This window comes from Caretta caretta, chromosome 5 (genome assembly GCF_965140235.1).
Source record: "Caretta caretta isolate rCarCar2 chromosome 5, rCarCar1.hap1, whole genome shotgun sequence".
NCBI lineage: Eukaryota > Metazoa > Chordata > Testudines > Cheloniidae > Caretta > Caretta caretta.
In genome coordinates, this window is record NC_134210.1 from 104,099,630 (window position 1) to 104,116,846 (window position 17,217).

General features: G+C 42.7%; 1 protein-coding gene and 1 long non-coding RNA gene across 2 annotated transcripts in view; one reads left to right on the plus strand and one right to left on the minus strand.

Moving 5' to 3' along the window:
• LOC142072208 (uncharacterized) overlaps nucleotides 1-17,217 on the minus strand; it is a 630,664-nt gene that overhangs the window by 232,767 nt on the left and 380,680 nt on the right. The gene's annotated exons all lie outside the window — the stretch shown is intronic.
• Nucleotides 1-17,217, plus strand: part of RCL1 (RNA terminal phosphate cyclase like 1) — a 47,645-nt gene that overhangs the window by 10,566 nt on the left and 19,862 nt on the right. The window contains exons 4-6 of the mRNA XM_048850519.2: nucleotides 4,764-4,838; nucleotides 5,958-6,082; nucleotides 9,257-9,382. Of these exons, the coding sequence (XP_048706476.1) occupies nucleotides 4,764-4,838; nucleotides 5,958-6,082; nucleotides 9,257-9,382 (326 nt within the window). The remainder of the gene's footprint in view (nucleotides 1-4,763; nucleotides 4,839-5,957; nucleotides 6,083-9,256; nucleotides 9,383-17,217) is intronic.

Here is a 17,217-nt window from a genome sequence, read left to right on the forward strand (position 1 = left end):
GTTAAAGTTAATTTGCTCTTTTTAATAAACTGACTGGATCTTGGAGCCAGATATACAGATGGATAAACTAGAACACAATTTTTTGGACAAATTGCTGTAGCTTTTCCACGCACAGCTCCAGGGCACCATTTGCTTATAAAATAATCAAAAACCAAGTCCATTTAAGACTAAAACTATATTTACCCACAAGGACCTCTATTCAGGACAGCATTGAAGCACGTGTTTAAGTCCTAGTCTACACACACAATTGCATTGGTGTGATAAGAGGTGTATTTTTAAATCATTTTAGTTAAACAAGTGAAAAACCTTGCATAGACACTCTTAAACATGGCTTATGCCAGTAAGTTGACCAATGCAAGAGCGTCAATGCAGGGGGTTTGCATGGGTTTAATTAGCACTTGGATTTTTAGACCAACTTTAGTTGAACTGGTGTAACATCTACATACAGACAAGGCCTAAGTCCCCAACGTACATCTGAAAGAAAACAGCAGTTCTCTAACAGCCAGTAGCTTGTAAATGGACATTACCTCAGCATTTTCATCCATATTTTCACTCGTTTAACTAAAATGATTGCTTCAAAAAAAATGCTTTTCCCCATGGTAATTAGCATGAGAAGAGAATCTCTCCATCACAGTTTAATATGTGGACAAGAAAGAGAGCAGCCTCTCTGTGCTGAGGAAGCTTTTTCCTTTGTAGTCATCAATAGGACGTTATCGTTTTTTGTGATGTAACATCTTTATGCTAGGGTTGGCTGGCCTGAACTGAGTGGGAAGCTTCCCCAAGTGAGTATAACCAATCTCATCCTCACCTGCAGAATCTAAGCTTTCGTTGTGAAAAGCAAACCCCCAAACTCCTTGATCCCAGCCTTTACAGCTGTGAAGAAAACCTTAAGACGTTAACCAAAGGTCACTGTTGTGGCAAGGACAGTTGCTGCTGTTACACTGTCGGGCCCACTCATTCTGCCTCAGGTGAGCTGCAGAGCAAGTGGGTCGGAGGAGTAGCTGCAACAGTCCCTGCTAATTCCTCCTGCTCTCTACACTGGGCTGGTGAACAAGGAGAATGAAGATTGTTTGCTCGTCTGGTTCACCTCTCCTGGGCCAGGCTTGTTCCCTCCCTGCCCCTTGCTATCTTCACATTGGTTGGCCCAGGAGCATTCCTGCTCTTGATACCTTTCAATTGCCTTCCATGGCTGACTCCAGCTGCAGCCTCTTGCTGAGCTCTAGCTGTTTTTTCCCTTGGCCTAGAAGCAGGAGCAGCAGATGCCTGACTTCTTATCCCCCTCCAAGGAAGCGCCAAAGAGCTCACCCTATCCAATAAGTTTCCCTAAGCAAGGGGAGAAGGAGTACAGTAGAAACCCCTCCTCCTGCCAGGGAAGGTGCTACTGGTGGAGCAGATGGGAGGAGAGGTGAAACTTCCGTAAGTGGAGGACTTGTGGAAAGACTCCCCTGGGCTGTGGGTCTGGCCCATAGTGCCTTGGATGCAAAAGCATCTTTCTGACTGTGCGTGCACACATACCCATTGGGGTGAAACAAACTGTTGTTTAGCAGCAGGCAGCAACACCGTGTAACCGTTGGCAGGAAGTGGAAGATACTGAAGCCAATTGAACTGCAGGGAAAATGTTCCAGACTGGATGGATGCTGAACCGAGATATTGACGCCCCCACTGTTGCAAGTGACATGACTTCAGTGACTGAGAGTTTTACTTCAGTTGCCAGAAAGACAGCATCCCTAGCTGCAGCATGCACCTAACACCATGCTGGAGTATTCACAGAGAAGAGACTGGGATGGCAGAATTTCCCTGCCCACCTCCTCTCCTGGGTCACCCAGGCCATGCTCTACAATACTCTAGATTTTTCATGATGGTCTGACCAGGCCTGCCCCTTATCTTGTGAGATTTACCAAACTCACATCCAGAGTTGGTGTAGCTACAGACCACTCAAAATACCCCTATGCCTATGGGCAACTTTTCTCTTTATGAAGTGGAGGAGATGGCATCTCACCAATATAACATGCAAACAAGGGGAAAACAGATTGGGATTATCATGACATACTGCAAATGTATCGTGGCTGCAGTAATCTGATTTTAAAATATATACCCGTAACAGTTCCTTAACCTCATCTTGGCTCTTGAGTGCTAACATTATAAGATTTGGGTTCCAGGACTTTATAATTGAAATGTTGTTCACACTGGCATGAAGTTGATTATACAGGGTTCTAGCTGGGGAGCAATTAAAAAGCAAACTCTCCAATAATCTGTTTAAATTCAACAGCTGTTTGTAATCCCATTTTAAAAACATGAAAACAAAATTTTTCCCTGCTGACTTTTTGTCCTTTTCTGTTTTCTAAATCCTGTTTTCCTGTGTTTCTATTACTGCAGGAGCCAATCTGAGACTCTGCCAACATGCCAGCATTATCTGTGTTAACAGGGATAGGCGCTGTGTTGAGGAGAGTTTTAACTAATGGCTATCTAGGAGAAGGAGGATCACCTATTGTTAGGGTTCATTTTGGTTGTCATCTCATTAAAATGGTTTTTTAAATGTTTCTTGGCAAGTGAATAGCTTTTTAAAATGATTTTGTTTTCTTAATACAATAAAAAGAAAAACAAGGATACATTTGGTCACAAACGCTAACCTTTATAAGTGTAACCACTGGACAGAGATATTAATTCTGGCAGCATTTTTGTAATGCAGTCCTGAGTTTTGTTATGGCTGCCAAACCTTGGTAGAGTTTGACAGTATATTGTGGTTTACAACTGAGGCTCTGGAGGAGGGATGGTTGTGTGATTAAGGCACAAGACAGGGATTTAGAAGATCTGAGTTCAACTCTCAGCTTTGCTCAGACTTGTGTGACCTTGGGCAAAACCCTTAATCTGTCTGTATCATGGGAATAGTAGTCCTTCTTTGGACCCCATCACTTGTCTTTTCTATTTAGATTGTAAACTCTTTGGGAGAAGGACAGTCTATATTATATGTCTGTACCGTGCCCAGTACAATCCTGATCTTGTTTGGGAACTACAGTGTTACAATGTCTTGCAGTTGTTGAAGACAAACTTGGACTTTAAGCTGGTCTGGTCCCATGGTATGGTCATAACATGCTTTCCCCATAGATACCTCCTCCAGGAGTATTTTGAACCCAGTGGATTGCAAAAGGGGATTTCCTAACTTGCACAGTAGGACTGTTTTTTACCAGAACTAGAACACTTTCTTAAAAGAGAGAGAGAGAGAAGCATTGTGTAACTCTGATAACTTGTCAGGATTTCAAGAGGACTTTCAAAACTTTAGGCACCCGTGTGTGTATAAATAAACAAAATTATGCTAAAAGAATCATATTTGATTATCTGTATCATGATGTTCATGCACAAGGGGGCTGAATTAAGGGTGCACAGGCAACCTTAATTATGTAATTTCCTAACTTTAGTCCTCGACTCTGCAAGTCTAATATTCTTTTATTATAGTTTTTCATGTGTAACGTCCCAGGTTTTTAAAAAACAAAACTCAAAAACAAATTCCATCTTGTGGCATCATATCAACACCCACATTGCTCAGAAATAGGATTTGAACCTTTAGATCCACATTGAAAATGTCTGCCATTTGAGCTAGCAGAATAACTGATAGCAAAAGTAGGTTGCAGTCATCTATGTGGACCAGCTACTAGCTGGAGATGGGGTGGGTGCTTTTTTGCTAGTGGATTTCACAGATATTTGCTCTCAGCCAAGGAATGGTAAGACTCTGGAATCTTGGGTTCCATTGCAGATTCTGGAGGGGAGTGGGTTCTAGTGGTCACAGACCACCTGGCCTATATCTAGTCTTGTCTCTTCCAATCCCAATGTCACTCTCTTTACCCAGACAGTCCCACTTTCCCTGTGGGGGCTTCCTGTCTGAATTCCAGTCTTCCCTCATCCATCTCTGGTCATTCTCTCTGCTGCTCTCCCAGGTCTGGCTCTTGTCCTCTCTCATTCCATTCAGGTAGCTTCCTCAGTGCTGCCTGGGCACCAGCAGGAGGAGCTTTGAGAGTGAAGAACAGATGGTCTCCCTGCTCTCAATTCTGGTGCCCAGCGCCACAGCTACCCATAGCAGCCAAGAGCAGCAGTTGCAGGGAAGGTCCTGCTCAGCCCTCGACTTGGAGCATGCCCAGTGCAGACGGACTGTTCAGAGGACTATCAGACTCTCAAGTCTCTACTGAACATATCCAAACTGAAACTATTCCCAGGCTCACAACTTGGCCAAATTTGGGGGGTGTTTTCCCACAGAACCAGCAAAAGGAGCATCCCTGGCACCAGGGTGAGCTCCCTGTCATCTTCCCCCTGCCTTATTTCAAGTCCCTGCTCCAAAGTCTGGAGGTGCTAGGGTGTCTCAAAGAAATGGTTGTAAGAATTTAACGTGGACAAAACATGTTTTTCTTTAACCTCATTCTGAAAAGCAGCTGCATTGTTTTTGCTGCAACTTTCAAACAATTGAAAGTGCACACATCCAGTGTGGGAAATTTCAGTCCAAACAGTTAGTTTGGGCAAAGTTATAAGCAACTGAAAACACGGTCTTATAATGAGAAATTTCAGGCAACCTTAATAGTAGGTAGCACCATCAGCTGTGTCTATAATATATATGTATTGTTTAGTCTGGAGGGCCCAGACTGAACCGTTAGACTGCTCATAATTGACTATCCTTTAAAACCCTTTACATGATTCGTTAACTTTCTTTGAACATAAATATTGCCTGTTTTATCTCATGGTAGTAAAGAGGCTGACTTTTTTGTCCTTTACTGTAGGTGGATGTACTTAAGGCAACAGCTCTGCCCTTGCTGAAAAAATTTGGAATCGATGGTGAAGGTTTTGAACTAAAGGTAATAATTTTTAATTATTTCCATTTAGCGTTGTCTGAAATGACATTTTGCCCTGGTTCACACAGAGCTACGTGTTTCCTGCCCTCTTCTGTCTCTAGGAGATGTACTCTCATCACTAGGTTTTATTAAATGTGTTACTAAAAATTCTTTGCCCTTCTTGTTGGCCTTTTAGGGTAGGGGAGAAATGCCAAGATTATTGAGTGGGAGAGGTTGGAAGATGGCAAGAATAGTCATTCTCCTTCCTCTCCAGGTTCTCCTGCCTCTCCCAAAAAAGGTCGGCATCATTTCCTTCTCTTCAGTCCTTTCAGTTTCCATCTTCCTTTGCTTACACTTCCCACCCCTAGGTACTGTTAGTGGGATCGTCTCTCTCTTCCCCCATCCCTTACCACTGGTTCAGCCAGACAGCCACTGAATCTACAATCTTATGCAAATTCAGGGCTGCCTCCAATTTGGGGAGGCTTTTCTCCCACAATCCACTAATAATTGTGCCTTTGGCATATCCCAAAATGTGGGTCTGAGCTGGGACAGGGGTTGGATGTGGAGAAGAAATTGTGGTCTCTCCAAACTTAACCTTATTTAAAAAAAAACAAAACAAAACCCTTCCTCGCTGTTTCCTACCAGACAGGAGTTCCTAACTGTTGCCTGCCTTTTTTTTTTTTTTTTTTAAATACCTACTTAGTGTGCACACAGGTTAATTATTTAAAATATTTGCTGTTTCTGACAGGCTGAAAAATCTGTATCCTTGTTGCTTTTCTTTTGGTTTATGAGGATGAGTTGGAGATTTGATTTAGTCCTTTGCGTGCTAAGCATTTGAGAATCTTCATGAAATTCCTTCAGAAGCAAGTCATTTTTCCAGTTTTTATTATCCCTTTGACTTAATCTTCAATGGAGATTTTTCAGTGGTAGGCATTGCCCATCCTAGTTTAAATTAGATAGAGAATGATCTTTACCTCTTGGTGTAAATTAGCTCTAGCATTGCCTTTCCTGTATTCATGTGACACTGGCCTCTATTGTTACTGTTCTAGTATAAGTGGAATAAAAGTAATCCGTTTGAATTTGTAGATGTAGTCTTTCATTTGTTTGCTAACCTGTTTTCTCCTTTTTTACTGTGGTGTCCAGATAACGAGAAGAGGAATGCCCCCCAAAGGAGGTGGGGAGGTGATATTTGCCTGTCCAGTTAGGAAAGTCTTGCGACCCATTCAGTTCACAGACCCTGGCAAAATCAAACGGATCAGAGGAACAGCGTATCTTTTTTTTTTCCCCCCCTATGTGTTTCTTTTCATTAACCGTCTGCGGATAGCAATTTATCATGTGGTTCAGTGTACACCAGAGTAATATAGATACGTATTGTGGTGCTTATCACACAGGTTATTGGATTGCAGCATAACAGTATGAAGTCCTTATCCAAAACACAACAGGAAACAAGTAAATAAAAAAAATGAAAAACAGATGAAGGTTTTTTGTTTTTGTTTTTTTGCTTGTTTTGTTTTTTTACCAGAAATGCTTAAGTAGCAAGGAAAATAGAAATGCTTTCCTATCACTTACTCCTGCTTCAGTGTGGAGGCCTGGACTAGATGACTTCTCAAGGTCCCTTCCAGCTCTACATCTGTATGATTCTGTGTCATGTAGCAACACCAAAAAGAGAATCTCACTATTAGGTTGGTTTATTTTCTTTAAAACCTTGAGTTGATTTATTATAGGTTGACCTGTTAGGCTCCTTTCATTTAATAGTGATTATACTAAATGTATGTCCGGTGAGAGCCTAAATTTAAGCTCAGTTTGTACTGCACAGCCCACACATGCATTTATGCCTCTTCTGTGTTACTAGTATAATCTGTTAGCTCTTAGACCTCCAATAGTACAATCAGGGACGGAAGTGGATGATGTGTAATGCAAGGAAAATGGAACACTATGGCAAAATACAAGCTCATACTGCACAAGCATATGGAACAGACCTTGATGTTTAGTGTGTTCTTTCCTCTTGTTTTTCACAGTGTATCTTCCTCAAACCTTCTGTTCCCATCGTATTAAGACAATAAGAAATTTACTCAATCAGAAGTGCAGTTATTCTCTTCCCTGTGGGGGAAACAGTGTTGGAGTTCAGCACCCATGAGCTCCTGCTCCCATTGAGCATTGTAAAAAGAAAAGGAGTACTTGTGGCACCTTAGAGACTAACCAATTTATTTGAGCATAAGCTTTCGTGAGCTACAGCTCACTTAATCGGATGCATACTGTGGAAAGTGTAGAAGATCTTTTTATATACACACAAAGCATGAAAAAATACCTCCTCCCACCCCACTCTCCTGCTGGTAATAGCTTATCTAAAGTGACCACTCTCCTTACAATGTGTATGATAATCAAGGTGGGCCATTTCCAGCACAAATCCAGGTTTTCTCACCCTCCCCCCCCCACCCCACACACACACACAAACCCACTCTCCAGTCGGAGAACACTTCAATCTGTCTGGTCACGCGATTACAGACATGAACGTTGCTATATTACAACAAAAAACCTTCAAATCCAGACTCCAGCGAGAAACTGTTGAATTGGAATTCATTTGCAAATTGGATACAATTAACTTAGGCTTGAATAGAGACTGGGAGTGGCTAAGTCATTATGCAAGGTAACCTATTTCCCCTTGTTTTTTCCTACCCCACCCTCCCTCAGATGTTCTTGTTAAACCCTGGATTTGTGCTGGAAATGGCCCACCTTGATTATCATACACATTGTAAGGAGAGTGGTCACTTTAGATAAGCTATTACCAGCAGGAGAGTGGGGTGGGAGGAGGTATTTTTTCATGCTTTGTGTGTATATAATAAGATCTTCTGAACTTTCCACAGTATGCATCCGATGAAGCGAGCTGTAGCTCACGAAAGCTTATGCTCAAATAAATTGGTTAGTCTCTAAGGTGCCACAAGTACTCCTTTTCTTTTTGCGAATACAGACTAACACGGCTGTTACTCTGAAACCTGTCATTGAGCACTGTGTAACTTGTAGTTCAGTTTGTAACTATAAACTTAAAAAAAAAAAAAAAAAAAAGTCCCAAGCAATCCAGTTTCCATCAGCCTGAAGGGAAAGCTGGAGCAGAGCCTGGATTCCTGCCAGAGGCATTGACTTACAGTGCATTCACCTTTTACTTGTGGCACTTTCTCATTATCTCCCTTGTGATATGCATGAGAATGGATCACTCTGTCCAGAATCTCAGATTGTAGTGTTGGGATTAGTACATTGTCACCAGACTAAGAGTCTGTTGATTCAGTCATATACTGTAAGATCAACAAGGATGCAGCTAGGTGTTTGATTGCATTCCACTCTTTGTCACAGTCTTTCCAGAACTGTGACTTGAATGAAGAGAACAGCTTCTGCATGCCTCTCTCGCTTCCACCCTGTATATTTATATGTTGTTTTGTCAATTCACACACAGATACGTGGTCATAATCTTAACATCCCCTTTTCCTTTCTTGCCCATGTTTCAATGCACCATCACAGGTCAACTATGCTGGAATTGGCCCTCCCCTTTTTAAATATGGCCTTTCTTTTTTTTGTTTCCCTGAGCTTGCTCACTCTTATCAGACTCAGTGGCATTGTGTTGCCTCTGGCAAGCCAGATGAAAAGCAATATCATGTAGTGAGTAGCTGTTTCTCAGGCATTTTGCTTTCTATCCATCAGGAAGAGCATGAATATTCTGAGCTTTTGAACATGGGTTTCTCCCCAACACACAGTGGGGCAATATTGCTGCCTTGAAACTATGGATAGAGCAACAATTGTTACTGCTTCTAATTGAAAAATCTGAAGTATTTTAAAAAGTGTGGAAGGAGGCCATTGGAGATAAACCCCACTTCCACAGCTAGGGATCATTTTGGAGAGAGGATGTCTTTGTTTAAAGATTTGGTACCCCGCTTCTTCTGCAAAGGTGAGAGAGATCTGAAACCCTCTCCTCTACAGGAGGTCCTCCAGCAAAGCTCAGGAAGACCAGAGTTCATATTGTTGATATTTCTAAGACACAGAAACAAGAAGAACCCCACTCGCTCCACCAGTCCTTTAAAAGGGTAGGACAAAACCACAACCATTCAGGCCTGCACACGCACAAAAAGCAAAAGGTAATGCAGCCCTTTTAAAAAAATATTCTTTGAAGGTCATCTTTTAAGACAGGAGTTTGCTTAGTTATATAGTGTGGTCTTTTGTACAGGCTTCACTGTCCAAATCAGAATGATAAAAAGATGTGTAGAAAATAATAAGAATGCATGCAGTTATAGAAAAGTATAAATTCAGGTTGAAAGATGGGCTGGCATCCATGAGTGGACAGATTGCAAAATGAAATATCCCAAAGAATGTATTGAAACCTCTTTGTGCACTACCCATCTTTCTGGTTTAAAGTACCTCCCTATCATAATAAATTCCTTGACTTCATAACATAGGTATTCTGTCAGAGTGTCACCACAGATAGCAAACAGAATCGTGGATTCAGCAAGAAGCATCCTAAATAAGTTTATACCAGATATTTATATCTACACAGATCACATGAAGGGGTCCAGTTCTGGAAAGTAAGTATCAAGGATTCCAAGGAATCTAACATAAAATCATACTAATGTTTTTTTTTAAGTTTGATATTTTGGACTAAAGTATGCGATCAAGTTTGATAGTGCATTTAATCTTCAGGACCTGGTCATCTGTTCTGCTGTTTAATGAATGAGTCTTTACAAGAAAAATGAAATACTTGATTGTGCATGTCCTCAAAATATTGTGTCTAGATTTATGTAGTGTGCTTCTTAACTATGCAACTTAACATTACAGTACATCCGCTGAAGGTAACATTTCCTTGAGTGCTTTCTTCAGTGTTTAATTGTTTTAGTCTAGCACTGCGTATAAGGTGCGGCAAAAGTTCAGTGAGTGGAGTAGGTATGGTGTGAAGGCTCCGATTCGAACCTGATTATAGCCTTCTTATTGGAAATGGTGCTACCTGCAGGGTGAGACCAAACAATTTAAATATAGCAAAACTCATTACTGACCTATATGTGGTAACTTTTTTCCCCCCACACACTTCAATCGTGAAGTCTGTTGCCTAGGTCAGTGTTAGGCTTCCAACTGAATGAGTGAGAGCATTAGTAAAAGTCATTATACTAATACATGTTATTGATCTGGTTCATTAGCAAAATGTGAAAGTGAAGCAAGGTGGAGATATTGTAGTTCTGACATAGTATGATAAACTGAGGGACTGTTTTGTTAAGACCTACCAAATTCCAGTAACTTGTCATTTGTGGGTGAAGGTGAAGGAAACCTTGAATAACTGTCTCTAGCCTTTCCAGTTTCTAATATGCACAACACCCTGAACAAACACTGTTCCAGTCATTTTGTCTTTCACTTGCTTAAACAATGCACTCTTTTTTGTTTGTTTGTTTGTTTGTTTGTTTTTTGTTGGTGGGGAAAGGGAAGTGCTGTAATTGGAAGACAAAGGAATAAAAGGGTATTGTGCATGGTTATGTGGTGGCATGAATGATCACCTGCAAAACTGTTTGTTTCTCCAAAAGATTCAAAAGACCAATGTGTTGTAAATATTGTGAAGGACACTTGAAATTTTGTTTTAGTGCTGATGCCTATTGTACATCATGAAGACTGTGCCATGTTCTTGTATGCATGCCCAGGAGCCGTGCTGAAGTCTAAGGGAGCCCTGTGCATGTATCCAAGGGCACAACGTGGCCCTCATACCTGATCTTCAGTATGGATTTGTAGCTGGTAAAATAGCATCATCACAATAATATACTTAATACCGTAGTCAGTGTGCCCTGCATGCATCTCTTCCTTAACCACCAGGTCTGTCTTGTAGTGGCTCCCTTTGTCTCTTTTGCCTACTTTCTTGCCAGAGCTTGCATTCTTAGAACTGCTTCCCATTTAATGTTTGCTAAGTACCTTCCCACTCCACCTCAGAAAACTCTGTCCAGCTCCATGAGCCCACAATTTGCTCTCTTCTGTGATTTCTCTCTGCGTCTTCTATTGCAAGTGCTTTTGGGCCCAGAGTCTGACAAGCTGTGGGTAGGAAGGGTGGCTTAGTGGATGGGGCATTGGGTTGGGACTTAAGAGAAGTGGGCTCTGCTTCAGCTCAGCCACAAGACACCCTGTGTGATCTTGGGCAAGTCATTTAATCATAGAATCATAGAATATAAGGGTTGGAAGGGACCCCAGAAGGTCATCTAGTCCAACCCCCTGCTTGAAGCAGGACCAATTCCCAGTTAAATCATCCCAGCCAGGGCTTTGTCAAGCCTGACCTTAAAAACTTCTAAGGAAGGAGATTCTACCACCTCCCTAGGTAACGCATTCCAGTGTTTCACCACCCTCTTAGTGAAAAAGTTTTTCCTAATATCCAATCTAAACCTCCCCCACTGCAGCTTGAGACCATTACTCCTCGTTCTGTCATCTGCTACCATTGAGAACAGTCTAGAGCCATCCTCTTTGGAACCCCCTTTCAGGTAGTTGAAAGCAGCTATCAAATCCCCCCTCATTCTTCTCTTCTGCAGGCTAAACAATCCCAGCTCCCTCAGCCTCTCCTCATAACTCATGTGTTCCAGTCCCCTAATCATTTTTGTTGCCCTTCGCTGGACTCTCTCCAATTTATCCATATCCTTCTTGAAGTGTGGGGCCCAAAACTGGACACAGTACTCCAGATGAGGCCTCACCAATGTCGAATAGAGGGGAACGATCACGTCCCTCGATCTGCTCGCTATGCCCCTACTTATACATCCCAAAATGCCATTGGCCTTCTTGGCAACAAGGGCACACTGCTGACTCATATCCAGCTTCTCGTCCACTGTCACCCCTAGGTCCTTTTCCGCAGAACTGCTGCCTAGCCATTCGGTCCCTAGTCTGTAGCTGTGCATTGGGTTCCTCCGTCCTAAGTGCAGGACCCTGCACTTATCCTTATTGAACCTCATCAGATTTCTTTTGGCCCAATCCTCCAATTTGTCTAGGTCCTTCTGTATCCTATCCCTCCCCTCCAGCATATCTACCACTCCTCCCAGTTTAGTATCATCCGCAAATTTGCTGAGAGTGCAATCCACACCATCCTCCAGATCATTTATGAAGATATTGAACAAAACCGGCGCCAGGACCGACCCTTGGGGCACTCCACTTGATACCGGCTGCCAACTAGACATGGAGCCATTGATAACTACCCGTTGAGCCCGACAATCTAGCCAGCTTTCTACCCACCTTGTAGTGCATTCATCCAGCCCATACTTCCTTAACTTGCTGACAAGAATACTGTGGGAGACCGTGTCAAAAGCTTTGCTAAAGTCAAGAAACAATACATCCACTGCTTTCCCTTCATCCACAGAACCAGTAATCTCATCATAGAAGGTGATTAAATTAGTCAGGCATGACCTTCCCTTGGTGAATCCATGCTGGCTGTTCCTGATCACTTTCCTCTCATGCAAGTGCTTCAGGATTGATTCTTTGAGGACCTGCTCCATGATTTTTCCAGGGACTGAAGTGAGGCTGACTGGCCTGTAGTTCCCAGGATCCTCCTTCTTCCCTTTTTTAAAGATTGGCACTACATTAGCCTTTTTCCAGTCATCCGGGACTTCCCCGGTTCGCCACGAGTTTTCAAAGATAATGGCCAATGGCTCTGCAATCACAGCCGCCAGTTCCTTCAGCACTCTCGGATGCAACTCGTCCGGCCCCATGGACTTGTGCACGTCCAGCTTTTCTAAATAGTCCCTAACCACCTCTATCTCCACAGAGGGCTGTCCATCTCTTCCCCATTTTGTGATGCCCAGCGTAGCAGTCTGGGAGCTGACCTTGTTCGTGAAGACAGAGGCAAAAAAAGCATTGAGTACATTAGCTTTTTCCACATCCTCTGTCACTAGTTTGCCTCCCTCATTCAGTAAGGGGCCCACACTTTCCTTGGCTTTCTTCTTGTTGCCAACATACCTGAAGAAACCCTTCTTGTTACTCTTGACATCTCTGGCTAGCTGCAGCTCCAGGTGCGATTTGGCCCTCCTGATAACATTCCTACATGCCCGAGCAATATTTTTATACTCTTCCCTGGTCATATGTCCCACCTTCCACTTCTTGTAAGCTTCTTTTTTATGTTTAAGATCCGCTAAGATTTCACCATTAAGCCAAGCTGGTCGCCTGCCATATTTACTATTCTTTCGACTCATTGGGATGGTTTGTCCCTGTAACCTCAACAGGGATTCCTTGAAATACAGCCAGCTCTCCTGGACTCCTTTCCCCTTCAAGTTAGTCCCCCAGGGGATCCTGGCCATCCGTTCCCTGAGGGAGTCGAAGTCTGCTTTCCTGAAGTCCAGGGTCCGTATCCATTCTGTGCCTCAGTTCCCCACCTGTAGAATGAGGGTAATACTTCCCTAGTTCATAAGTGTGTTGAGGATAAAATCCATAAATGGTTTTGAAGCACTTAGATATTGTGGTGATGAGGGCCATATAAGTGCCTAGCATTCTGGGTGCATTTTACCTCCCGTTTGACACCTTGTACATGTAAACTACATGTAAATCAAATACTTTGTGTTGGATTTTTAGAAATGTTGAATATCCACAACTTCAGTCATAGCCGTTGGGAACTGCCAAGGGCTCAGCAGCTGAAAAGTGAAGTCCTTTGTACTTACGGTGCCTTTGAGTCAGAACAGCTCAAAGCGCTTTATGTTAGATTATGGATAAAAATTCAGAAGCATCTAACAAGGTGCTTCTAATGAGTTAGGCTGCTAAGTCACCTCTGAAAATGGAATATAAGTGATTTGGAAAGTGTTACCCTGTAGCTGGTTATGTTTGCAAGTCTAAAAATCTGCACAGAATTGTTGTTGACTGTAAGCTACTTTATATGAAATGAGTGCTTGTTTCAGACCGTTTCTTAGAAACTATCTTCTTTTCTGTCATTTCACCACACTTCACCTAACACTCCTGGAGACTAAGTATTGTGGCTCAAGGTTATTAACAGTAAGCCAAGGTTATGAACCCTTTCACTTCTGGGGTATGATTTTACCTGACAGCCAAGTGGTAAAAAGAAGTGAACTGAGACAAACTCCTTTTAGACATGTCTGCATTGTAAAATACTATGGCATTTGGCACCTGGCTTGGCAGCCTTTGCAGAGATGGACTAAGGACTTAATGGACCTGGAGACTGAACTCCCCTCATTCTTACAATTGGTTCCTCGGTCTTGGTTGGCACAAATTAGCAAGGTAGCATGTGGAAGCCTGCCCTGTCGTTTCCAGCATTGTCCTTGTCTTGTGGATAAATAGGATTAGCAATGACTAATCAAGCACATGTGCACCATCCTGGATTTTGACTTCCAAGTAAAAAGGATTGCAGAGTCCCTTCCTCTATGCCAGCATCTTCAGGAAATCTATCATTTTAGCATCTTTCACAACCCCTAAAGCACCCCTGAAAAGGGGAGCGAGAAATTCTGAGTTGTATTTCTCTCTTTATATGTCTGGGGACTTGCACCAGAAAGTTCATCAGTGCAAATGGTAGCAGATGCCCTTTGCAACTGCAGGTGGAATTAGATCTTCATTTGTGTGATCCAAATCCATTGTCACCATGTGTAGGTTTTGCTGATTTGTGAAAGCGAGAGAGCATGTTTACTAACAGAGCATTGTCGTGGTTGCTAGCCACCAAGAAATGACGTCCTTTGGCATTGTTCCCATCTTACTTTCCAGATGCTCTTTCTGTCTCTGTTCCAAGTAGGAGGGCAAGAAGAAAGGACATGTCTTAATATACTTCCCACATTGCTCTGCAAACACAGGCGGTTAGATATGGGTGGGATCCCTGCTGTTCCTTGTGCATTCCACACACCCTTGAAAACTCCGTTTTTGGGAGGATCTAGGTGAAGCTGTTCTGCAGCAAGTAAGCTGCCATAGAAAGAAATGGACCTTCTCTATTTGACTGGGTGGAGAGAATTAGGAGCAGAGTGTCATGCTGCATAAGCCCCCTAACTAGCAACAACCAGAGAATGTATTTGTGCAGCTTCAGTGTGTAGCACTTCCTTTGTAGTTGTAATGAGCTTTATTCAACTGGCCAAGAGGTGCATCGGTTTAACTCTACATGGCCTGCTGCTGGGGCATGTGATGTGTGGGGTTGTGGGTGGGGAGAAAGCAATATAAGTGCTTTCTCCTGGGGTGAGAGGGGCTGGTGTAGAGAAGCTGCAGTAGTGGTTCAGCAGCAGTGCATGATTGAATGGGGCTGACTTTACTGCTTTGCATGGGTCAGCATGAGCTGGCAGCACCTCATTGTGCTCTTTAGGGACCTGTCCTCTTGTGCTATGGCTGCCTGAATCCTCCACGAGTTCTTGAGGAAACCGCACCTTGTCCTTCTCAATTGAAGGGATTACTAGAGTGATGCAGGGTCTCTGACAGGAAGGAGTAAATGAAGGGTCCTGTCAAAGAACAGTCCCCTCACACCCAGCGGGGAAATAGGGGAGTGAGTGAGGTGAAATGGGGGCAAAGGAGGTGTGTCAAAAATCCAGAGTGTAAAATGTAGAGGTCATGGGGAGCAAATGAGAGGTGGAAGCATGGATTACTTAACTGTAGGAGGAATTTGAGTTTCCTAATTGACTCCTGTAGTTGAAGGAAATTCAAACATAATCTCTCTCCCTTCCCTCACACCCCAGACAGACAATTAAAACTGAACTCCCATTCATACAGGAGAACCCTTTCCTCATTGACACTTTGCCAGCCAGTCTCCATAAGGGGGCCTTTCTTGAGCAGAGATTGCCACTGAGAAATCGTGCCAGGTTGTGGCATAATTGTCTGCAGCCATTAGGATTGAATGGCATGTAATTTACTCAAACTGAATTCAGAAAAGATTAAACTGTTAGTCATTTGATTTGTCTTGTTGTATCCCTCCTTTGAGCGATCATTTACCTTTTTCAGTACCTCCCACCCTCAAGATCTTCTTTTGAGATAACAGTTAAAGCAAATGGCATTCATGGCAAAAGAGGCAGGCTTTAATTTTTGTGTCTCATATGTGAGATGCTGTAGCACAAGGTCTTTTTTGTGTCTGTGTTCATGAGCTTTCTCTCAGTCTTGTGACTAGTGAATTAGCAATTGGAGACTTGTAGCTTGTGAGTTCATCTTGCTTGTCATATGTGAGCCATTAGAAACTGAGAACAAGGCAAAAGTTCTAGTTTTCAAACCCTTAAAGTGATACAGAAAACTCTCTCCAAACTCTGAGCAGAACAAAAGCTATGATGTGCTGGTCAGCGTCAGAGAATGCTGCTTCATTTGTCACTCTGTGAACGCATATACTTCGGGATTCTTAGGAAGTTGCTGTTGGTGATGTCATGTAGCTGTGCATTCATGTACATCAGCATTTCTCAGCCTTTTCAGATTGGTGATCTCTTATTCAAAGACAAACATTTTCACAACCCTCTTAGTTTTATAGTAAATATATCAGTGACAGCAACGTATATAATTAGTTGTATGTGTGTTTCAAGTCATAGACAGAGAACATTTGACCTTCAAGGGGAAGGGTGTGCAAGGAGTGAGGGATCGAGATTGTCTTGGCTTGAGGTTGCAATACAAATTTCAATGCCTCCTGACCCCCCAGATAGCCCTTCATGACACCTCTCCACCCCTGAAGTTGCAACCCACCAGGTGAGAAACACTGTTCTAGACAATGCACTTTTGGGTGAGTTTGCTGCTAGAATTCTCCATCGTGATGTATGGGGCATTTGTTGTAGATCATGCATATTCTTCTGAAACAATAACTTCTTCATTCTGAGCCCTGGAAGTTCTGGGTGCAAAATCCTCCTTAGTGCCATTTTTGTGAATGAACTACATGTTTTGACTGTCCTACAGCAGTCAAGGGTGCTTTCTTATCCCAGCAGAACTAGATCTTGTAAGGCATTCAGGAGCCATAATAAACCTCAGGGGCATTAGAAGCATTGAGGAGGTGCACAAGGTATGGTTCGGCTGCATAGCTCTCATGCTCTGTGTTCGGTATGGAGGTGTCCCTTGCTGTTAGGTCAGTAATAAAGAATTTAGATTTAGACCATTCTGATGAAAAGGCCTGAGTAGGGGAGAGGGAGTCCAGTGGCACTTGCCCTAGTTCATGTGTTGTATGAAAACTTACACATTTGAGGAGAGTTAAGTTAACTTTAGTTTAATAGCCAATTGCCAGTTTTTTTCTGAAACTTAAAATGAGACAACTGTATGAATAAAAGACAAGGGTATTGTCTGGACTTCTCAGTAAACTGCTCAGCTATCTCTGGATTTCTGAGACACAGTGGGTGGGGTAATATCTTTTATTGGACCAACTTCTGCTGGTGATGGGGACAGGCTTTTGAGCCACACAGAGCTCTTCTTCAGGCTTTCTGGTAAGACAAACCTCATCTTCACACCTGCAGTAAAATAAGGTAGCATTGTATATTGG